We start from the raw sequence: 21282 nt of genomic DNA on the forward strand, positions 1-21282 counted from the left end.
TTACTTTGAATTGAAAGGATACACAAAAACAAGCAACTCAGTAACAAACATCACTGAGGCTTTCCAAACTTTTACTAGTTTCTGTGAGGTCAGTATTTTACACTGCATGCTCCATTTTGCTGGACAGGAAATATGAAATGTAGAGATGATCGAATAAGTCTTAACTTTTGTTCTCACACTTCTTATTTCTTCAGTATTACTATTCTTATCAGTAGCCTCTGTGCTACCAACAACAATATTAATTCTGATACTCTCTAACTATAACTTTGTAGGGATGCAGCTATCATTGTATTATTGTACTTTATCTCATACAGCAGTTTATTAAAATAAAACAAAAAAAAGAGCTAGTTCCTTTAGTGCAGAAAAACATGCAAACCTCAAACCCAGATATTTTAGTACATTATTATTGTGCAATCTAAAATCTTTATTGCAAGAGACATTCCTCTAGCAAAGGTTGTTGCAATCTTTATTTAGAATCAGAATGTAATGTTTTAGAAAACAGCCATTCTGGACATATTTCTTCAAAATAAAGCATGGAATAACAGTCTAGAGTGAAGAAGCTTCATCTGTTACCCTTTAACAGCAATATAAGAGGGAAAAACAGTTTATGTATCCTTTCCATCCTGACAGATGTGACAATAGCTGGAAACACTATGCCTGCCAAGAGCTTTTATCAAGTATGCTATAACAACTAGTAATAAGTGTAAATAATAAATGGCTACGATCTTATGGGAAACGGTGGCAATACTAAACAATTTTTGGTGCTTGCTGATGGGAGTCTGCTAGTCTTGGAATTCCCTGGCTTCCCAGTAGAGTTTTGGCCTGACAATAAACAACAGTTTAATACTTTATCTAATCCCAGCCAGGAGGTAAGTTCAGCAGCAAGCTTTTGCAGATGTTCACATCCAATAATCTATCCATAATTGATGAAACAGGGAGGTCAGATGTAATGGTTGCTACTATTCCAGCAACAAATAAATGGTTATTGACAAAACAAGCCAGTGTGGCGCTGAGTGCTGAGCAGTGACAAGCATGAAACAGTGCCGAGGCAGAAGTAGTGATGTGAATACAGCCCTTCATCTTGAGAACTCCTCAATATGATGTGTGGCATAAGGGCCACTCTGACACATAAGCAGATGGAGGTGACTTGAAAAGGAAAAATGAGATTCCTCGAGTACATAAAAGACAAAGGCAGAGGCGGAGAAAGAAACAATGAGAAAGGGGTGGATGAGCCTGGAAATTTGGGTAAGTACAACTATCTGAATTGTTCAGAAATGTTTTGTACAGCAGCACTGTGATCCAGATGTCTGCACTGCTTTTATCATGCTACGCGAAGGCACCTGACTGTCAGATTGCTAGAGCTGCCTAAGAGCCTGACATCAGATCATATGCATGTGCATGCTTCGGTGTCCCTTCCTTCTTAGACAAAGCGCCTATCAATATTCTCTTTCAAGCTTATTAATATCTTTAGTTTATCCATGAACTGGTGTTTTTACCAGAAAAAAAAAATCTTAGCTAAAAGCAAAAATACAAACCTTTGAATTTGCATAACACAATGGTAAAAAATTCAGAGAGAAACTAGGAAGGTATCCAAAAAAGGGAATAATCTAAAAATATATTTTTTTCTGTATGCATGTATGAAAGCTAAGGAAAAGTTCTCATTTGACTGAAAATCTGACATTTTGCAAGTTGTAGACCATCTTAGAAATGTAGTAGAAGGATTAATAGACTGTTTTTATTGACTGAATAAAACTTGAGTCATTTATATGCAAATAGACATTTGAAATCTCATGCATCCATTCCAATGCTAAAAGATAGTATTTTCACAATGTTTACTATGTAATACTCTAATATGAAAAACAGCAGAATGAAATGGTGGCCATTATTGCTATATGTAGTCATAAAAAGATTTCAGACAGAAATATTTTAAATATTAATATTACTAAAATCATTTAAAGCACCGAGGAATGTTAAATCGATTTATTTAGAAGTACAATTTATTTCACACTTTGCTACCAATTCTTTTGATCAGCTCTGAAATAATACATAAGCTGAAAGCAAAGCAGCAAAACAAATTGCTTCTAGCAACGAAGCCAGCAAGCTCTAGGTTTTATGCTATAGAACTGGTACACTTCAGTATTTTAACTTCTTAGATTATTAATCTATCAAATGAAAAGTTTTAAATTACTTAAGATTCGATGCCTGAATCAAGACCTCTCCCATCTACCTACTGAGGGTTTGGATCCAGCAAAGATGTTAAGCATTTGCTGAATATAAGAGTTATTCTTTTGTAGTCAATGGGAATAACTATAGTGAAATTTAAACACATTAAATAAGTGAATTGCTGTGGCTTGAGCTATACCAATTTGAGAAATCAATCTAATTAAAAAGGAAGTACTTCATTTTTTTTTCTTAAAAGTCTATTCATTTGAACTGAAGTATATAAAGGAAAACAAAACACCTCAAATTATGAGTATACTCGCATTTCAGTACAGAAAGTCCCAAGCTTGTACAGTGTGAGAACAAACACTCCACTTTTTAAAACATGTAAAAAGCTTGACTTCTGTAAGCATATTATTTAAATGAACTTCAAAATTCTTATAAAACCTTGCAGTCCTTTCCTGTAGGTCCGAGTGTAAGTATAACGTATGTGTATAATTTCTTTAACGGACTTAGCACCGATAGTTCTGAAGACTTTTTCACGCTCTTCTCTCAGATAACAGAAGCATTGGTGCTCTGCGTCTTTTGCCTTCCCTTGAATAAATATATACAGCATTTGGCTACAAGGTTTGGTACAGCTACGTTGGAAACCCAAGATAGCCTAAAGCAGGTGAAGTAAATAACCTCTCTAACATATGGTTATACAGCTTTGTCTCTGCTGTTCCTAGTCCACAGGAAAGAAAGAAATTGAAAACTGTATATCAGCAGTTATTTAAAACAATTCTTACTAGCTGCTCTAGAAAAAAGTTTCAACACAAACAGCATAAAATGCCTGTCTAAATCACATCTTTTAACTCACAAAAGACAGCATTTAGATTCCAAAACCTCCACCAGGGCAGAAGAACTGATCATAACCTTGTATTCCATAGAGCTCATTCTCAGCCTGGGGATGCACCGGGCCGATCCATGCCGGCCGCACAGTGAGCACAGCGCCCGGCTCCATGCAGCCTGCTGCCCCGAAAGGGCAAGCCCTGCCCGCTGCCTGCTGCCTGCTCCGCTCCACACCTCGGTGGGAGCGCGTGCGAGTACATCCCTCCCTTACACAGCAGGCTGAGGACTTTCCAACGGCTTTGTCCTCGATTGCTCAACATGCTTAGTGCCAAGCAAACCTCCGAAAAGTTACATTTCTTCTGCTTCTTTTGAGTTCAAAAGTAACAGCTAGCTAAAATTTTGTGGAAATGATTTAGAGCTTTAAAAATACTTCTCTCGATTTTTGCATAATGTCTATTATTCCTATTATTGGTGAAGTATGTAATAATTATTAATGTTGCAGTGTAGCTGCCTCCATACATGGAAACCCATGCATGCTCTGTGTGTGTATGCACATGGTCATGTCTATAAGTTAGTTACACGACTTGTGGTTTCATAACACATTTCCTGGGTCGAAGTCTTATGAAAAGCAAACAGACACAGATTTGGGAAACCCCATTCGATATGTTATATATAATTACATTCTGATCTCCATATTCAGGATGTTTAATATATATTATTGAAATAAAGCTACGTAAACCTTATAAATATACATAAACCCAGCAATTGTCATACTGCTTTGGAATTAAAAGCAAAACCACAAACAAACCCTGTTTTCTACTCCATATGCCCAAATTGGTGTTATAAACTTACTGTCATCAACTCATATACAGATTTCTAAGAAAGCTGTAGTCAGATAGCCCTAAAATCTTGAAAAGGTGTTTTAAAGTTTAATGGAATGTGCAGACAAAATTGCAGTTCACTGACTTTTTACTCTTTTGGGTATATGTATCATTAAATCTGAAATCACAACAGCTGAGATGAATGTTTGCGTGTTTATAGGATTTTGATAACTGGTCTTACAGAACATAAGGCTCCTGGAGAGTAAGGATTGACATCAACAAGTCCTATTACATTTATCTTTATTGTTGTTACAGCAAAACATTGAAATAATTTGAAAATATTCTGATTTGCTCGTTAGCAATAGATATTTTATCTATTTTGTTTCTAATTTCTTATGCTCTATGTTTTCTGCATAAGTTGATTATTCTAATTCTTAAGCAGTGTTTCTTGTAAGAGGGTTTCCTCACACATTTCTAGTACACTACTTCTGACAAAAGAACCAGAGAGGAGGGTTATTCTACTCTGATGCTGTTAACAAAGCAAAATGTGATTTTAACCACAGACTCAAAAGAAAGATAATACCTTGTTCCAAGGCAAATGGACACCAGGGTGCAAAGTTGCAGGGTATATGGAAAAATACTGAAGAAAACCAAGCCCATTACGTCTCAGAGCTATTCTGTACTTTTCATCTGTTTTCATTCAGGTTTTTGTGAAACTGCCAAGACAGAAAAATGACTATCTATCTCTAAAATAAAACAACAGAAGAAATGATTCCTTCACTGAGGGACGGCTAGCTTTTTATATCCAAATTAGCAAACAAACTTTAAGTCTTAAGTGCCAAATTAACAACAGCAAAATTAACCGAATGAACAGACTTTCACCTCTTTCCTGAAGTTAGAGGTCTTCTTTAAGGTTCTCACTCAAATAAGAGTTTCTTAATTCTGTCAGTATTAGAGTTAGTCCATTTTGTCAGGACAAAGGTATATCCAGACGTCATTTGCACAAACATGTCTTTAAGTTCAATCTTCTGTTCAAGAACAGTATGCAAATCTTAAGGCACTAAAGCTCTCTCTGCTTGACTACCTTTCAAAACATATGGGAGAACAGAGCATAAAATTCAGTCTACCTTTTGGAGTTTTTTTAGTTGGTAAGATCCTCTTTGACCTGTCAAACTGATGCATACAAATTGATACATCATCTATGTGATTAGATATAATAAATAAAGCATATTGTATATACTAATGATAGAGTGACAGCATCCCAGATATATCTATTTATATTCTCTTTAGTTGTAGGAACTGAAAGTCAAATTTTCACTTGTTTTGATTTAAACTTTTTTTGGAAATTAACCTTATAGCTATAAATCACCACTGATTATTTAAATAGGGTCATTTGGGATGTGAAAATGTCTCTATAAGTTCATAAATTTTCTTGATAATTTTATGACTGTAGCTTTTATATTGTAATTCTGCCAATTCATGCATGTGGCATTATGTCATAAATTATCACATTTATTTTGGCATGACTTGGAGTATTCAACTCCAAGGAACACTGCCTCTACTGCTTAGATATGTACCCTACTGAAATACAGGATTTAAAATCCAAAATAAAGGAACACTCAGAAATAAATAAATGGTAGGTGATAAGGTCAATAACGAGGGTTGGGATTTTCCAGATGATTTGGGATATAACTCTAACTGAAAGACAAAAAAAACCCTAAATGCTCAGATGTTTGAAGGATTCTTCAAAGTTCAGCTTAGAGGAAAATTCTAGTGACAAGTTCTCCACCTCCCACGAAGACTTCTACTGACACAGATGTATAAAAAGCTAAGTATTAAGTGAAACACAAGCCTGAGAAAAATGAAGCAGTAACTCCTACTGTAATATTAACCTGGATAGATATCTTTCCCTGATAGAATCTACAATGTTTAAGATAAAATCTATAATATGTAAGCTATTAATATTTTGTGTCATATATGGGGGAAAAGTTGTTAGGCTTGATTATAAACCAGATGATATAAAAAATATTATGAACATGCCACACTGATATCGAACATAATTAGTTCTGAGGCTTTCAGACTTGCACATATTTATGTTTTTACATCTGAGCACGTCCACTGAAATCAATCATATGTATCAAATAAAATTAAATCAATTTATACAGATTACACACCAAATCAAATTATGTCAGATTATTCACCAAGTGCCTAGGAAATAAAAACACCTTCTCCAACAAAAATGGTCCATTCAATACGAAATGACTGCGTATTTTTGGTATAATAGTCTGCAGCTTAATCATTTCAACCTTTAATTACTGGATCAGATAATGAATATTTTGCACATATGCTTCTCTGCTTGGCTTGAAGACATGAATGAAAGAGTTATCTGCATGCTCGTGCATGTGCATGTTGGGGGAGGGAGTCACGCGCGAAGCCATAAAAGGAACCAAGTGGCAACAATTGGAGGAAATGGTATCTGTGGCAGCTGCTCTGTTCAGATTCCCCTAGAAGGAGACTGCCTGAGGTGGCCCACAGCACAAAAGGATAAAGAAGATGAAAACTCTGATGCAAAGCAGGAAAATAACCACTGAGACCCCTGAGTCCGCACCCGAATGGGCCCAAGCTGTGTGGCAAGACCTCTTTAGCACGCTGCAGGAGCTGGTGATGAACTGCACATTAGCATGAGGCAAGCGGCTCCTGGCAGCAGCGTCTGCATGGTGTGTGTAATGATAACCAGCAGTCCCCCGGGAGCCGCATGCAATGATTTCATCTCCGTAAGCATCTGAGCTCCCCTTGGATGCAGACACCATTAAACTGAGAACAGAAGGGTAAATTTTACGCAATGATTTCTAATTGGAGAGTGAAGACAACTTGTGCTCAACAGCACTGTCAACCACTGATATTTTACTGCTGTCTATATTGATCACTATTAAGGATAAAAGGAAATGTACAATACATTTTCTGTATGAAAACACTTCACAGGTTTCCTAGGTAATGTTATATGAAATGTCATTATTCTAGGAATCCCTATTTATACTTCAAACTATTACTATTTTCTTTAATAAAATATTTTACACTCTAACATAAAGTAGATCATTTATGTTTTGTACTATAGAGACTTTCTTTCCTTCTTCATAAAAATACTCTTTGCTTTCCAAACCCACCATGTCTTCTTGTAAGATTAAAGAAATAGGCACAAACTCTTACAGATATATTTTAAATTAGTAGAATTACTTTACAAAACTAAAGATTCCAGATTCTTCCTTAAAAAAAAATTCATGTGATAAAAAGCAGATGAACTTCTAAATGATCACTGCTACTTTTTTTTTTCTTTCTGAAGAGGTGGGGGTGCAGAGAGGGGAGGAGAGGAAAAGGAGTAAAAATTAAAATCAAGCAAAATGAACCCTTAAGAAACAACATCAGGACACCTAATATTTTTGGCAGGGGCAAAGCTGGTTTGATCCTTTGTTTATCATACAGACTACACAGTGTTCTTGGTTTACAAATTTCTACTGTGATGCAGAGATCAATGGGCCAGCAGACACTTTATTTAGCTCATTATTTACTTTGCTGCTCTTCATTGTCCACACAGCTTATTGACTCTCAAAAACTTACTAGGAGAGGTTGATACAGTAGTTGAAATGCTTTCAACTTGTCAGTCAAAAAAACAAATGAAGATGTAGATGAATTTCAGCACAGGAAATTCTAGTCTAATCTGTCAAACTATTTTTGGAAGGGAGCAAATATCCTCTCTTTCACTGCTGCTTCAACCATCAGATAGAGTTTTATAAAATTATATGTGGCTTCTCATTTTGAAATACCTTCACATTAAGCTGCAGACTCTGACTGAAACTGATATGAGAGCAGGTTCTTTGGCTTTGCTGATACTAGAAGTACAGTCAAGAACTTCTGGAAAAAACTGCATCACCAATCATTAATAGCATGCAACAGCGTATTTGAGGAGAGATGTGCAGCATCCATCCTATATTACAGAACACAAGTAAGCCATGGCGAAATCTTCATGCTCAATCCACTCTACGACTTCTAGTGTATGCCCAAATATATTCAAACAACTATTTTTCCAAAAACATTTCTAAACTGCTTCTGGAAGATCGTTACCTTTCTGGTGACCAGTACAGACAAATCAAATTGATACTAAGCTTCCCTCTCACACTGACCTATGATGGACTAGAGCAACGCTCTTCTGCACTTATCGCATGTAGAATTCTCACCTTCCTTAACTGTCATCTATGGGAAGCTCAAGGGAAGCGTGACAAGAAGAGCATGAATACAAGCATCCACAAGAGCTTGTTGACACCCATAGCAAATCACATTTCTTCCACATTCCTGATGTTTTGAAAAACATCACATGATAAAAAACAATAGCAAACGCACAACACACAGACTGACATACTTGTAGCTCTTTCTCACAAAGATCTCATATCAAACTAGTTTTCATACTTCCAAAAATTATGCCGTTGTTTACATTATGTATGAATATGTGTACACACTTATATATATTTATATAATGTGTGTTTGTATGTATGTATACAGGAAAAGAATGTTAGCCATGTGTAACTTAAGTTTCTACTTTATTTTATTTCTACAGATTCAAGGCTGGAAGCATGGACTCAGGGGACTTGGGGAAATTTCCCTAAATTCTGGAACTTTTAAAAACCATAATTTCTTAAACCACATGGATCTCTGTCGATGGAACTAGATAGAAGGTCTGTAAGCCAAATCTCTCTATACATTTTCCATTATCCGAAACTTCTAAGTAGAAGACACCAAGGAGCTAGAGGAAGACAAAGGAACTTTAAAATAAACTTACTGGTATTGCTGTCTGTTCTTCTCCAGCAAAATGATATGCTAAACCTAAGCAATAGGCAGCTTCTCCTTCCATCTGCATATCACCCCCTACAGAAAGGATTATAGTTACCAGTGTAGTCTGAACAAAATCACATTACTATGGATGGGTCTAGCAGGTATTTAAATAACATGCAGATATTTAAGTGTTATATAAGTTTTTCCTTTTTCTTATTCCTGCCATTTATTTATTTCCATAAATACTTGTTTTCTAAAAACAGAGGAAACTACAAAAAAGGTTATGAATTTAAAGTTCAACCAGAAAGTTAAACAAAGTTAGAAAAAATGTTTGGCTGTGATGCAGCACAGTCAATTTAATATGCTGTAAGGTTCTCTATTATGAATCGTTTAATAACACTGTCTTCACGTTTAAAAAGTCAAAATTCACATTAGAAAAGTCAGAGTAGAATCTCTTAATATAAGAAAGCTAAAAAGTACAATAATATTCTAATGTATATAAAATGATGATAAAGCACTATAATGTATGAACACAAAATATGTTGACCCAGATACTTTCCTAACCTGGGCAGAATCTTAGCAAGATCCTTACTAAGAGATAAGTACTAGCGGATTGGGCTCGAATAGCTAAGAGCTCAGGTAAATTACACTTGCAAGTAGCCCGTGCAAGTAGTCACAGAAAATTCCACACCAGCAGCTGCTAAGTGATCCTACATTTTTCAATGCAAAACTTTATTTCATTAACAACTGTTTTAACAAATACTGCTTACTGGTCTTTTTATATTGCTCCTTTAATAGAAAAACATCCATTCAATAGTGAAATATATACAAATTAATTTTAGAAATGCTTAATGTATCTCAGTATGTCAAAAATATCCTTGCAGAATGTGAGCATCAATAAAAAAGTAATTTGTAAGTAAAATTAAAGAATTGCAAAAAACCTCATATTTCCATTGCTCAATATCCATATGTTCAAAAACAAAGCAGAAAAGGAACTTGAAACATTACTATCAAGAAACTTTACTGAATATCAAGGTATCAAGTTTTCAAGCTCTTTGAGTAATAAAATCCCTGATGCCACTGAAATTCTCCATGTTGCATAAATCCTCCATGTGTTATATAAACACATGTGACTCAAAACCCTGATGTTTTTTTTCCACTATTTAAAATACCTCAAAAGGCTTAAGGAGGCAAAAGAATAGAGAAATACGGTTTCACTAAAGAAAAATATGAAAAAAGTTGCTGGGGATATATAAAAGCAAAAAATCCTTTTCCCTCCCCCAAGAATGGTCACGGTAAAGACTGAAGAATAGGTAATATCTAATCCTAATGCAGGGAATACTTAGACACAGATGCAGGTCCAGAAGGACATAATAGCTACTAAAGATGGTCAGGCAGAGCCTGTATGGGCTTAAAGATGCTTCTGAGACAGAGGCTGAAGGTCTTAAATTGGGACTATGAAAGGAGATCTGCAAAGCTTAAATGGCAACTGTGCTGTGCTTTGTTGTTTTACCTAACGCCTCAAGAAGCTATAGAAAATGATTTGAAGTAAAGGCACTGGGATATCTGCCTGGTCAAAGTAAGTTTTGGGAAGGCATCAGATTCATTTTGAAAATTTCATAAAATTTTCCCTCACTAGCAATAGGCAGAACTTGAAGGGAAGCTTCATGAGGGACGATGAAGCGGATGAAGGGGCTGGAGCACAGACCTTATGAGGAGTTGCTGAGGGAGCTGGGGTTATTTAGACTGGAGAAGAGGAGGCTCAGGGGAGACCTTATCACTCTCTACAACTACCTGAAAGGAGTTTGTAGTGAGGTGGGGGTCAATCTCTTCTCCAGAATAACTATCAATAGAACAAGAGGAAATGGCCTCAAGTTGTGCCAGGGGAGGTTCAGGTTAGATATTAGGAAGAATTTCTACAAGAAAAGAGTGGTGAAGTGTTGGAACAGGCTCCACCAGGAAAAGGTGGAGTCCCGGTCCCTGGCAGTGTTAAGAAACATGGAGATGAGGCACTTAGGGACATGGTTTAGCAGGCAGGGTGGTGATGGGTTTATGGTTGGACTCAAGGATCTTGAAGGTCTTTTCCAACTATAAGGATTCTATGGGTGGTACATGCTCACAATTCTTCTAGGTATGTAAAGTCTAATAGCAGTAGTTTTACTGTATCCATGATTTAAGCAAGATAGACAGCAGTTGTTGGAATAGCTAGAATAACTTGTATTTGATCAACAGATACAGCAGGAGAAATGGAGAAGCTTTGGGGTACACATGTCCTTCTTCAGATAATTAACTGTATTGGCCTTCTGGGTATTCAGATACATACTCCTAGGAGAAAAGTTCTAAACAGGTAACACTCAAAATAGATCTAATTGCATAAACTGTGGATAGCACTGTAATAGGTTATTTAGTGGTTAAATTAAAAGAATTAGCCACTCAACCAGACAAACTCTAAAATGAATCATTTAGTATGGAAAGAACCAAAACCTTTCCCCCAAAGCATTGTTTGTTTTGCTCCTTAAAATCACCATATAAAGGTATTTAGACTTTAAATCATGGCATTTAATCTTTGAATCATCTTTAAAAACCTAATCCTTCATGGAGTAAGGCAACGTGAATAATGTTCATTTTTTAAAATAAGCATAATCGAAGATACAATATAATCAGAACCTGAAACATAAAATTTCACTATTTTACTATTTCAAGTAATTCAAGTATTACTTGACATTATTTCAAGTAATAAATGACAAAGTTAACATAAGCTTGGATGTCCAAGAGCTTATCTGCTGGTCTAATAGAGTTTTTTTTTTTTTTTTTGTAAGAACTTGCCTGGGATTACACATTTTACACGGTTATATATACTGCTCTGCTATACTCTCTATTTGTACAACCATATATTTGTGTTAAATTTCATTTTAAAAATAAAATATTTTCAAATTTTTGATAGTTCAAATCTATCCCACTTACCACTTGAAAACTGGCTAATTGATTAACATTGGGCATACATCATTAAATTTCATAAATTAATGTATCCATTATTAAATTAATATTATATAGTAATTGTATTTGCAATTTCTATGTCAAATATTCCCCTTTAGGAATATTATGAAAGGATCTTGAATCCTTGATCTAGGAGAAGATGATTATTCAAGATCTTCTATGCTACTTCTCCAAAAAGCTCCAATTATCATTTTACTAGGAAAAGTAAGTTGGTAGAAGCAGACACCTAACAGCATCTTCTGACAAATAAGCAGCACTAAGTTATCTCAAAAATATTGAAAATGATGTATGTTCTGTTAAAATTAACACAATACTCCCAAGCAATACAGTACCGAGAATTTTTTAACAATACAAAATTGTTTTGTTTTCACAATTATTAAACAACTAGCCAATGAAAATTTCAAATTCCACCAGTGATCACACTTTCCTGCTATGGGTTCACTATTTCATATTACTTGCACAAGACTGTGGGGTTTTGTTTGTTTTTCTGTTTTGAGAAAATCTTTGTTGTCAGCAAGAAGACATTTGTGTTTTAGTCAGACTCAGAAGTGCATCGGTAGCATTTGTCTTTGAATTTCATAGAAAATAATCACTTGACAATTTTTGCTTTACCCCTGGGAAAGTCATGGCATGTACATCAAATAAAGGTATGTTAAACTGTTATTTTCAGCCTACCTTCTTTTGCCATTTTAAAAGCTTTTTTTAGCGTTTTGATGACCTGTTGGTGTTGTTTATCTTCTAGCATTTTGTCTGCTAGTACTGTATAAGTTTTCCAGAGATGTTCACACGCCAGCGAATTGTAAGTACGGCCTGTCTCATCTTTCCATGTTGAGCCCAATGTTAGCTCATAAAATGCTTCATAGTGTTCAGCAGCTTTCATGATATCACCTGAAAAGTGACATTCGTAATTACAACTAGGAATCCACAAAACCTTTAAAAAGCTATTAGTGTATAATCATTTTCTCATTAAAGTACGTTGTATTCTAATCATTTCACAAATTTTTCAAGAACCTTCAATAAATAACTTAGAGATCACAGGAAAATAATGTCAAATTTTACAGCTATCACTAATATCCTACTTCAAACTCATGACAAAAAGTACAAATCAATTAGCTTTAAGCATAAGAAGGTTTTGAAATCAGCTTTCTTTTGTAGTTCACACTGTGCTGAGAGATGCAGAGAACAGAGATACCAAAACTGCAAAAAAAAACCCTTTATTGAAATAAAGTTATACATAAAGGAATTTATTCAACAACTACTGCTAGGCAAACTCTGGTGAATTCATATAGTAAATATACTAGAAGAGCATGAACTACTAATGCAGTAAGTAGCTTTGCAGCCCAATTGCAAACACCTCTGAGGCAAAATAAAGTTTGAAAATAAAGTTTAATTCCCTTGAACACGCAAGAAGATCCTTACTTTCCTCTCTCACCCACAGTGAAATTTATCTTTCTATATATGCAGAAGAGGTGAATGGCAGGCTGTCCATCTGGACTGTGGAAATTCAAAGCCAACTTGAAAGAACAGAGAAGGTTTTCCTCACGCATAATGGGTATGGGATAACTGAACGGAAACAGGGAATTTAAGACCATTTACATTGATACAAACACACACACCCTGTTCCAGATGATGTTAAACACACTATAGGAGAATTGCAAAAGTGACACCACTTCTGTTTTTGTCTAGGTGGCAGAGGAATCTGTCATATGGATCATCATTGAAAGACAGCTCAAAGGGCTGGAAAAAAATTCTTTCTGTGACAGTAGCTACCAGATCCTGTAAACAGACAGGACTGCATCTCTAAGGTCTTTCCCAAATATCACGTTCTTGACATAAGAGAGCTGAACCAGAGTACAAGCAGTTTAATGATCCACTGGGAATTAATTTAACCGGAAATAAGACAGAGAAGCAGACTTGCTAACTGGCATCCAAAACTCTTTTCCAGTCTAAAGATTTCTGCCTGTCCATTAACTGCTTATTGACTCAAAAGTCAAGATAATTTCATTTAAACAAGTTGCTAAACAGATTTTAGATATCAGTGAGGAAGCTAGTGTTGGTTTTGTGACAAAGGATGCAAAGCTGAGCTCAAGTTTAACACTAATAACTAGCATTTTATCCACTCCAGCACAGACAGTTTCCCTCTTGGAATTCGCCCCAAATACAGTCATGCATTTATGTGATGCAGCTTCGCTAGAAGTGTAATGAACTCTTCAGAACACAAGAGCTGGATGCTGGATGTGTACTTTGATTCATGAGTAACTCAAAAACTTCTAGTAAAACAGAAAGCAATAAGTGAATGGTACCACTTGGATAAGTAATTTAAAACTAAATACAGTATCTATTTCTATCCATGGCTTTGAAATACAATCTCTTAGAGGGGCAGAACATCCCTGTAAAGAGCATGCACATGCCTGGGAACTCCTGTTTAGATGGGTAGACCTATCTGATATGATAATTCTTACTCATGCTCCCTCACTTGCAGTATCCCCCTGAGAAAGTTTCTGTCAGGCTGGAAATTGAACTCATATATTCCATGTACCCCATAGTTCTTAAGAGTTGACCTAACCATAAGAGCCTTGACCTGACATCCTTTTTGCCAGATCTCTGTGAAACCTCTTTAGAGAACAATCCATCTGCATCGAGCTTCAAAGTACAAAACCAGTTATTCTTTTTGGTAGTATTGAAATGGAACTAAATTGAAACAGGTTTGACCATTGCACTACAAAGAAATAAAGATAGCACAGTGAAAAACAATATAATCTGACAATCTGAACACAGAAAAACAAAGGAGAACATGCTGAGCAAGAAAACAAAAAGTAATTTTAATAATAGCTATTAGTTAAACAAGGGAAAGATGGAATTCCTGACCTGTAAGCCCTTATATGACTGTAAATCTGCTTACTGAAGACTCCTTCAAGTTATACTAACAATTTGCAATCAGCAGACCTCTCAAACTCATGAAAGATAAAACATTTTAGACTTTGGAATTCATTACTCCACCAAAATAAGCTGAAATTCCTCATCCTCATTGGCATCTGATATATCAACCTATTTCCTTAACCCATAATGTTTATATGAAACTCAAATGCTGCTGGGAAAATAATGTCTTCAGGGGGATGGAGAGTTTATTCATGGCGATGAGTTGGCTCAGCTGGAATTGCTTTGGCCAGTGCATTTTAATTTTTAAATATTGAGCTAGAGAGAGAGAGAGATAGGTGGTGCTACCTTGAAAAGCATCGAGGGAAAGTGTAAACCAAATAGAGCACACGTTAGAATAAGAATATTTTTATGTAATTTGAACAGGGCAAGGTAGCGTTTTTAACAGTTTTTATTAACAACTGAAAGATAAAAAGAAAAAAAAAAAGAAAATGCAAAAAAAAAAAAAGAACATTGAGTAGAAGAATCCCTTAGTTTGCAGGAGGGCATCTTTTACACCACTTCAAGAGTTTCAGGAGGAAATCTAGAAGGTGTTCTAGGAAGTCTATATTTGAAAAAAATATTTGGAAAAATACTACACAAGGAATACAGCTATTTTCAGTTAGGCTAAAATATCCTAATCTAAGAGTTTCAGAATCTCTAATAACTCTTTATTATATATAGAATCAAAAATAGAAATGTAATTCTAACAACACATATAGTACCACTACTAAAATGTTAGTTTAATGGCACTCAGGGTATAACAAAAGAAACCCTATCCACAATTGGAATTGCCTTTAAACAATTATGTGAATATACTTGGCCACTAACAACAATAAATTTTAGGAGTTACTCTTATTTTCATAGCCACTGCATATGTGGGTGCACAAGATTTGTGCTATCGTTTTCACTGAACTGAATTAGTGTTGCTTAACGTCACAAAAGTGAGATCTATTCATTCAAGCAAAAGAACTACATGTAATTTTGTAAATTTGGAGCGAAACATTTTCCTATTGTCTATGACTTCCATTATAATTTTCCTCGATTAAAACACACTCCAGAAGTATACATTTTTGTATCACAATACATACCATGGACAAATCTCAAGTAGAAAGGGTATACATGGCGACTACTATTTGCCTCTTTTTCTTTTTTCTTTTTTTTAAGTAGAAAGATTGACTAGATATTAACACAAATGGGTTTAAATGTGAAGCTGCCATAAAAGCAGGCACATAAATGTAATTCTCCCAGCCGCTATTTTGATGCACATTTTTGATTCCATGAATATTTTATGAAATGGCCCAAACTAAAGCCATATAACATTCCTGCATTACTGATGCTTGCGCCCGTAAGCTACAAACATTAGAGGCATGATTGAGTGCATTAAAATGAACTCATTCAGCAGTGCATTGATTACTTGAAGGAGGGGAAGAAAAAAAAAAGAAGAGTTACTCCCACTTAAGAAAACAGCACACAAATCTGAAGTTTTCAATACAGAAATTAAAGATAGCAAATTTGAATAATGTGGTACTTAATAAATAAATGCAGTGTAAATCTGTCAAGAGTTCTCCATATACAGCCCTGACATTAATTAGGTGGGATGTTAATTAGGTCCATAGACTGCTTCTAGTAGTGTACAGGTAATTTAAAATGTCACAATCTGCAAAATGTGGTGCCCGACCTGTTCTCGCTCCATCGCTCCACACCTCAGCAATAGCGAGAGCACCCCGTGATTTCCTATTATACCAGCTTGTACCTTTACCAATGAAAGTAACGCCACAGAAACAACTGCGCCCAAAGGAAAAAAAAAAAAAAAAAAAGAGTTCCAGGTCTGGTAGGCACATTTCTCTGACAGTACCAGTAAAAGTAGAAAGCACATTTAGTTCTAAACTGTGAACGTTTGTTGAAGGCTTGGGAAAATACTTCACCTTAGAACAGCAACCTAAAGGAACAATAAAGCCTTAAGTATTTTATAGTATTTTTTAATCTCAAACAATGATATCTTTTGTAGTAGCTTATTCAGTGTACAATGCGGACATAAAATCAGCTTGAAACAACAGTTAATGGTAGCAAAACAAAGAAAAATGCTATTGCCATTTTAAAAGATACTGGCTTACATTTCAGTTTAACTGCTTGAACTATTTGTATTATTTTCAGTTTCCAGTATTCCATGATCACAATTATGGTCTCACTATTCATGCTGAAATAGTTAAGGATCTGTCATGGTTTCCGATGCCAGCTAGTATTTACAGAGGTTTTTGTAAGTGGTGCTACCTTGAAAAGCAGAGGGATGTGTTAGAAGGTAGAATAAAAATGCCCCAAAAATTCTAAAACAAGGCTCCTTCAGTAAGCAGTTGTATCACCCTGGACTTCTGAGGTAAAATGAATTGTACAGAAGTCATTAGGATTGATCTTGGACCAGAATCCAAGTCAATGAAGCTATCTGCAAGAGCCAGATGAAAATAGGTGAAAAAGATTTAAGATGAAATTTTGCTTTTCTGTAAATCTATAATGTTCCTCTAAAACACAACTGATTATCAGGGAATAATTAAGGTACTAGACAGAGGCTGATTAACACTGTTTTTTAGGAAGATTCTGCAGGGAGTTTTAGTAAAAATGGCATAGTTGTTTCATAACAATATTGCAAGGAACATGCCAGCTCACCAGGGGATATTCTGATGGCTTCTCCACTCTGACAATACACCACCAGATTTCTCCCTAGAGTGTGAGAAGCTCAAGGTCAGCTGAAAGCTTGCCTGAGAAGCAGGAAGCTGGAGGCTTGGAAGGAAGGGAGGAGATAAAAGGAAAGTTGAGCATCATGCAACCTGAGATAGGAGACTGGTATGCAAAGAAAAGAAGTGGGCATAGTAGGAGGAAGCAGATCACTGGCTTGCAAGGATGGTGATAATTTACGCTTTTATGGTTGGCTCAGGAACTACTGGGCTAATCTTTGGTTTTGCAGTTCAGAGAATATTTAATTTCTGCTGATATTAGTTAAGCAAGCATTTGTTTTCATGCATGTATGTATATAAATATACATATAGGAATGTAATGAGACCAAGATCATATATAATCTAGTTCTCTGAGGACCTAAATCGCTTGTCTCAAAGCTCATATACTCAAAATACTCACCTAAAGGGCAGTGCATGTTACGGGATTCATAGTAAGATTGGTCACAATACATTACGATATATCACACCAGTGTATTACGTTATAAAATATGCCCTAAAAGACGTTGCTTAGAGGGTTAAGGGATACCACACAAACATGGATAATTTGTGAAAATAAGGCTGCAATTTTATTTTGTAACTGTACCAATAACGGAGGTTACACGCAGTCTTTGATGGAAAGGTGGGTAGGTTGTGAACAACCCAGGTTGTTCACATGCAAGTCTGTACTGATCCAAAAAGCAAAATGGGACAGAATGGCTAATACACCGCACACATGAATACGAGCACACAGCCTGGACAAGAAAGGACAAATTGCATTCCCATGCACTCCCAAAGAGTACCACAGCTAAGGTAAAAGGTCCATGCAGTATCTGATGAACCACAGTGACACTGTGACTTCCAGGATTCTGGAATTTTTACCTTTCTCTACCGTCTGAATCCAACCACACAAATACTATTCCATTTTGAACAGATTAGTCATATGCCTGAAGTTGCATCTTTAGGTGTAGGAATACAGTTCTGAAAGAAACCTTGTGGCCAACAAAGCAATACTGTGTCTTAGGAACTAGGACTATTACTGCATATCCTGAGAGAAACACACAATTATTTGCCCATTTCCACCACTACATCCATGATCAAGAGAGAATCTCCTTCAGCATTACAGCCACACAGGCAACTACTTATCTCTTAATGTCACAGGGTAATGGCACTTCCCAGCCGAGCTGAACAGCTTTTTAGAATGATCAGGGGTCACTTAAAGACTTAAAGAGTGATTTCAAATATGACCTTTGAACAATTCCTTAAGTTAGAAATATAACTAAAGTTAGAAAAGTTGGATAATAATTACTATCTTAAGGAATTGCTTTAGTCCTCCATAGAAAATATGCTTCCACTTGTCGCATATACAATGGCCAATGTCATCGGAAATATCACCGATTTTTCCCTTTTGCATTAGACTTAATCGTAGAAATAATGTTCATATTTCAGGCATTTTTGTAGGTTAGGTGAAATCTAGAAGCTTTGAAAACTTTAACACATAAGTGCACAACTGACTTGATTATATATAAGCTAACACTATTTGCTACACATAAAATTCAGTCTAGAGAAGCAAATACAGCACTCAACACCAGCTGAATGACAACATACCCATTTTAAAGAGAATTGAATTTTTGCTTTCTGATAACAGCAAAACCTTCTTTCATGAACAAGGCGTTTCCTGTGTGTGGAGGTTACCTAAAACGCCAAATATACTCAGCAAGCCTACAGCCCCCAGCCTCTGGGTGAGAACAAGTCTGTAGTCCGTGAGACTCCTACTCTTAATATTTTACAAACGTCTCAGTGTTTACAGGCAGATATACAAATATAGAGAAAGGAAAGAGATGAAAATGCAGTGATGTATAACGAGGTACAGCGCATGTATTACAGTTCTATTTTTTAGTTTTTTTTTTTAGCTTAACTATGTGAAAACAAGTTAAATTACTATTTAATTTCAAATGATGTATGATCATTATCTTTCAAACATGGGAAATGTCACTGAAGCACATTAGTTTCATTTTTGCTAACTCATATCCAATTCTTGGATCCATTACATCCATTTTTTTGTGGTGATCACTTTTTATTCCAATTTGACCATCATTCCTAGTCCCTTACTTTCCAGAGCTTTCAAGAATTAGCTTAGCATAAGATGCAATGCCCCAGTGCTGGAGCTATTCTGTGGAGCAGATAATCTACTTCAAAAGGATGCTTTGAGCAGGAGACTAGTCTCCTGAGGTCCTGCTAACCTGAATTATCCTATGATCCTCTGCAAAATAAGATACATTTTTATTAATAATTTCATGGTGTTTGCTTTACATTTGACTTCTAAACACTTCTGATAATGGCTCACATCAATATAATCCCACAGACAAAAGCTTTACTCCCACCAGCTTCTCAGACCCACCAAGAAGGCTCCTCTGTTCAACACCAGTAGGGAAAACACTGCCTCCCAGAAAGTTTATCTAAACAGCGACAGCTGCAAGTTCAGCTGCAGTAGCCTAAGTCCTCGTGAAGCTTTGAAGAAAAAAAAAAATCTGTTAGTGAGTGGGCAGCTTCATCTCAGTCCTACTCATTAAGCAGTAAATAATTAAAATACCCTGAAAAAGACAGGTAAAATACAAGCAGCAATGTCAGTAATAGACATGAAAGAGAAGAGAGGGGAAAAGAATTTAAAAAAGCAAAGAAATAATTCATTTGAAGTTTTAATAAAGTTTCATTTGCAGTCTTGTTTAAAGATATATCAGACTTCAGGGATGTAACCTAATTACATTTTTATTCTGAGTTCTATTCAAAGACCTTGGACTTTGAATCTTTAACACAGATCAAACATGGTATAATTTACTCGTGGCTATCAATACTTTAAAAAGATCTCTTCATTAAACACTATAGTCTTAAAAACATACATACAAAGCAAACAGCAATATTTGACACAAAAAATGTCAAAATATAATTCTTATAGAAGTTTATATATAAGCAAATCACTTAAATACCAAGCAAAGTGATTTTTTTTTTCTAAAAAAAATGTAAATGTAAAAAACAGCAATACTTTTTCAGTAACTTTAGGAATTATTTGAAAATGAACTTCACAATCACCATAAGAAGACAGAAGAATAAGACATAAGAACGGAAACTAAATAAAGATGTCTTCAGGATGGGTCATAAAACTTTCATGGAAAATGCAAATTAGAAAGATTAGAATTAACACTATTGTACAGCTGTGAATATTTTGAAGAGCTTTTCATTACAAAGCAGGGATACAGACTTGTCCCTAGGTGTTGTATTAAAACTGAGAGTTTCTCCATTCTTAGTTTAAGGGAGCAATAGTAATGGTGGAAGGATTAAGGAGGCTTTTGGCAAACCTGCTTACTTCTTTCTAGTGTAAAGGATATTATTACTTTCCTGTGTTCAATAATAAAACATGGTTTAAAGCAACTGCAGGAGAAGCATGAAAGAAGTTTCCATCCCCATAGTACTTATTTTCTGAAATGAAAATTAGAACCCTGCAGAACTCTGAGTTTTCCTGTTCAAAACATTTATATTGTCTACCAGAACTTAAAAAAAATATATGGGAATACTCTTTGATAAATTCAACAAGCCCTTTTTGCCTTCCTGGTGCATATTCAGAAGCTTCTCTCAGACGTTGTTAAGAGTATACTAATTTGAGCTGAAAACACATCTAATTTCTTTAGCATCAATTCAACCCAGTACCTGCCAGTTCCATCCCAGCAACACCACTGCAATAATGAGATGTCATTTATCTGTGAATCACATTCTATATGTGAATCCTCAATTATTTAATAAACCTATTAAACCTGTCCTCTGCAAGAATCTGCCTATCCTTCTGTATTTCTGGTTGATTCTGTCTAGTCACTGACTGACAGAGAAGAGCATCACATTTGAAGAACTTGTCTTCTATAAAATTGCTTTTTAATAGTGCTTTGAATAGTGCTCTCTAATCAAGCTTTTCCTAGCTAGCGCAGGTATTTATTTCTTGAGCAACTAGATAAACAATACGACTTCTTTACCAA

General features: G+C 35.5%; 1 protein-coding gene across 1 annotated transcript in view; it reads right to left on the bottom strand.

Moving 5' to 3' along the window:
* TTC29 (tetratricopeptide repeat domain 29) overlaps window positions 1-21282 on the bottom strand; it is a 70430-nt gene that overhangs the window by 15820 nt on the left and 33328 nt on the right. The window contains exons 6-7 of the mRNA XM_088526620.1: window positions 12309-12521; window positions 8644-8729 (exon numbers count right to left, since the gene is read on the bottom strand). Of these exons, the coding sequence (XP_088382746.1) occupies window positions 8644-8729; window positions 12309-12521 (299 nt within the window). The remainder of the gene's footprint in view (window positions 1-8643; window positions 8730-12308; window positions 12522-21282) is intronic.

The sequence above is a fragment of the Tinamus guttatus genome, unplaced genomic scaffold (genome assembly GCF_059628265.1).
Source record: "Tinamus guttatus ecotype Peru unplaced genomic scaffold, ASM5962826v1 Tinamus_guttatus_pri_ptg000247l, whole genome shotgun sequence".
Classification (NCBI taxonomy): Eukaryota; Metazoa; Chordata; class Aves; order Tinamiformes; family Tinamidae; genus Tinamus; species Tinamus guttatus.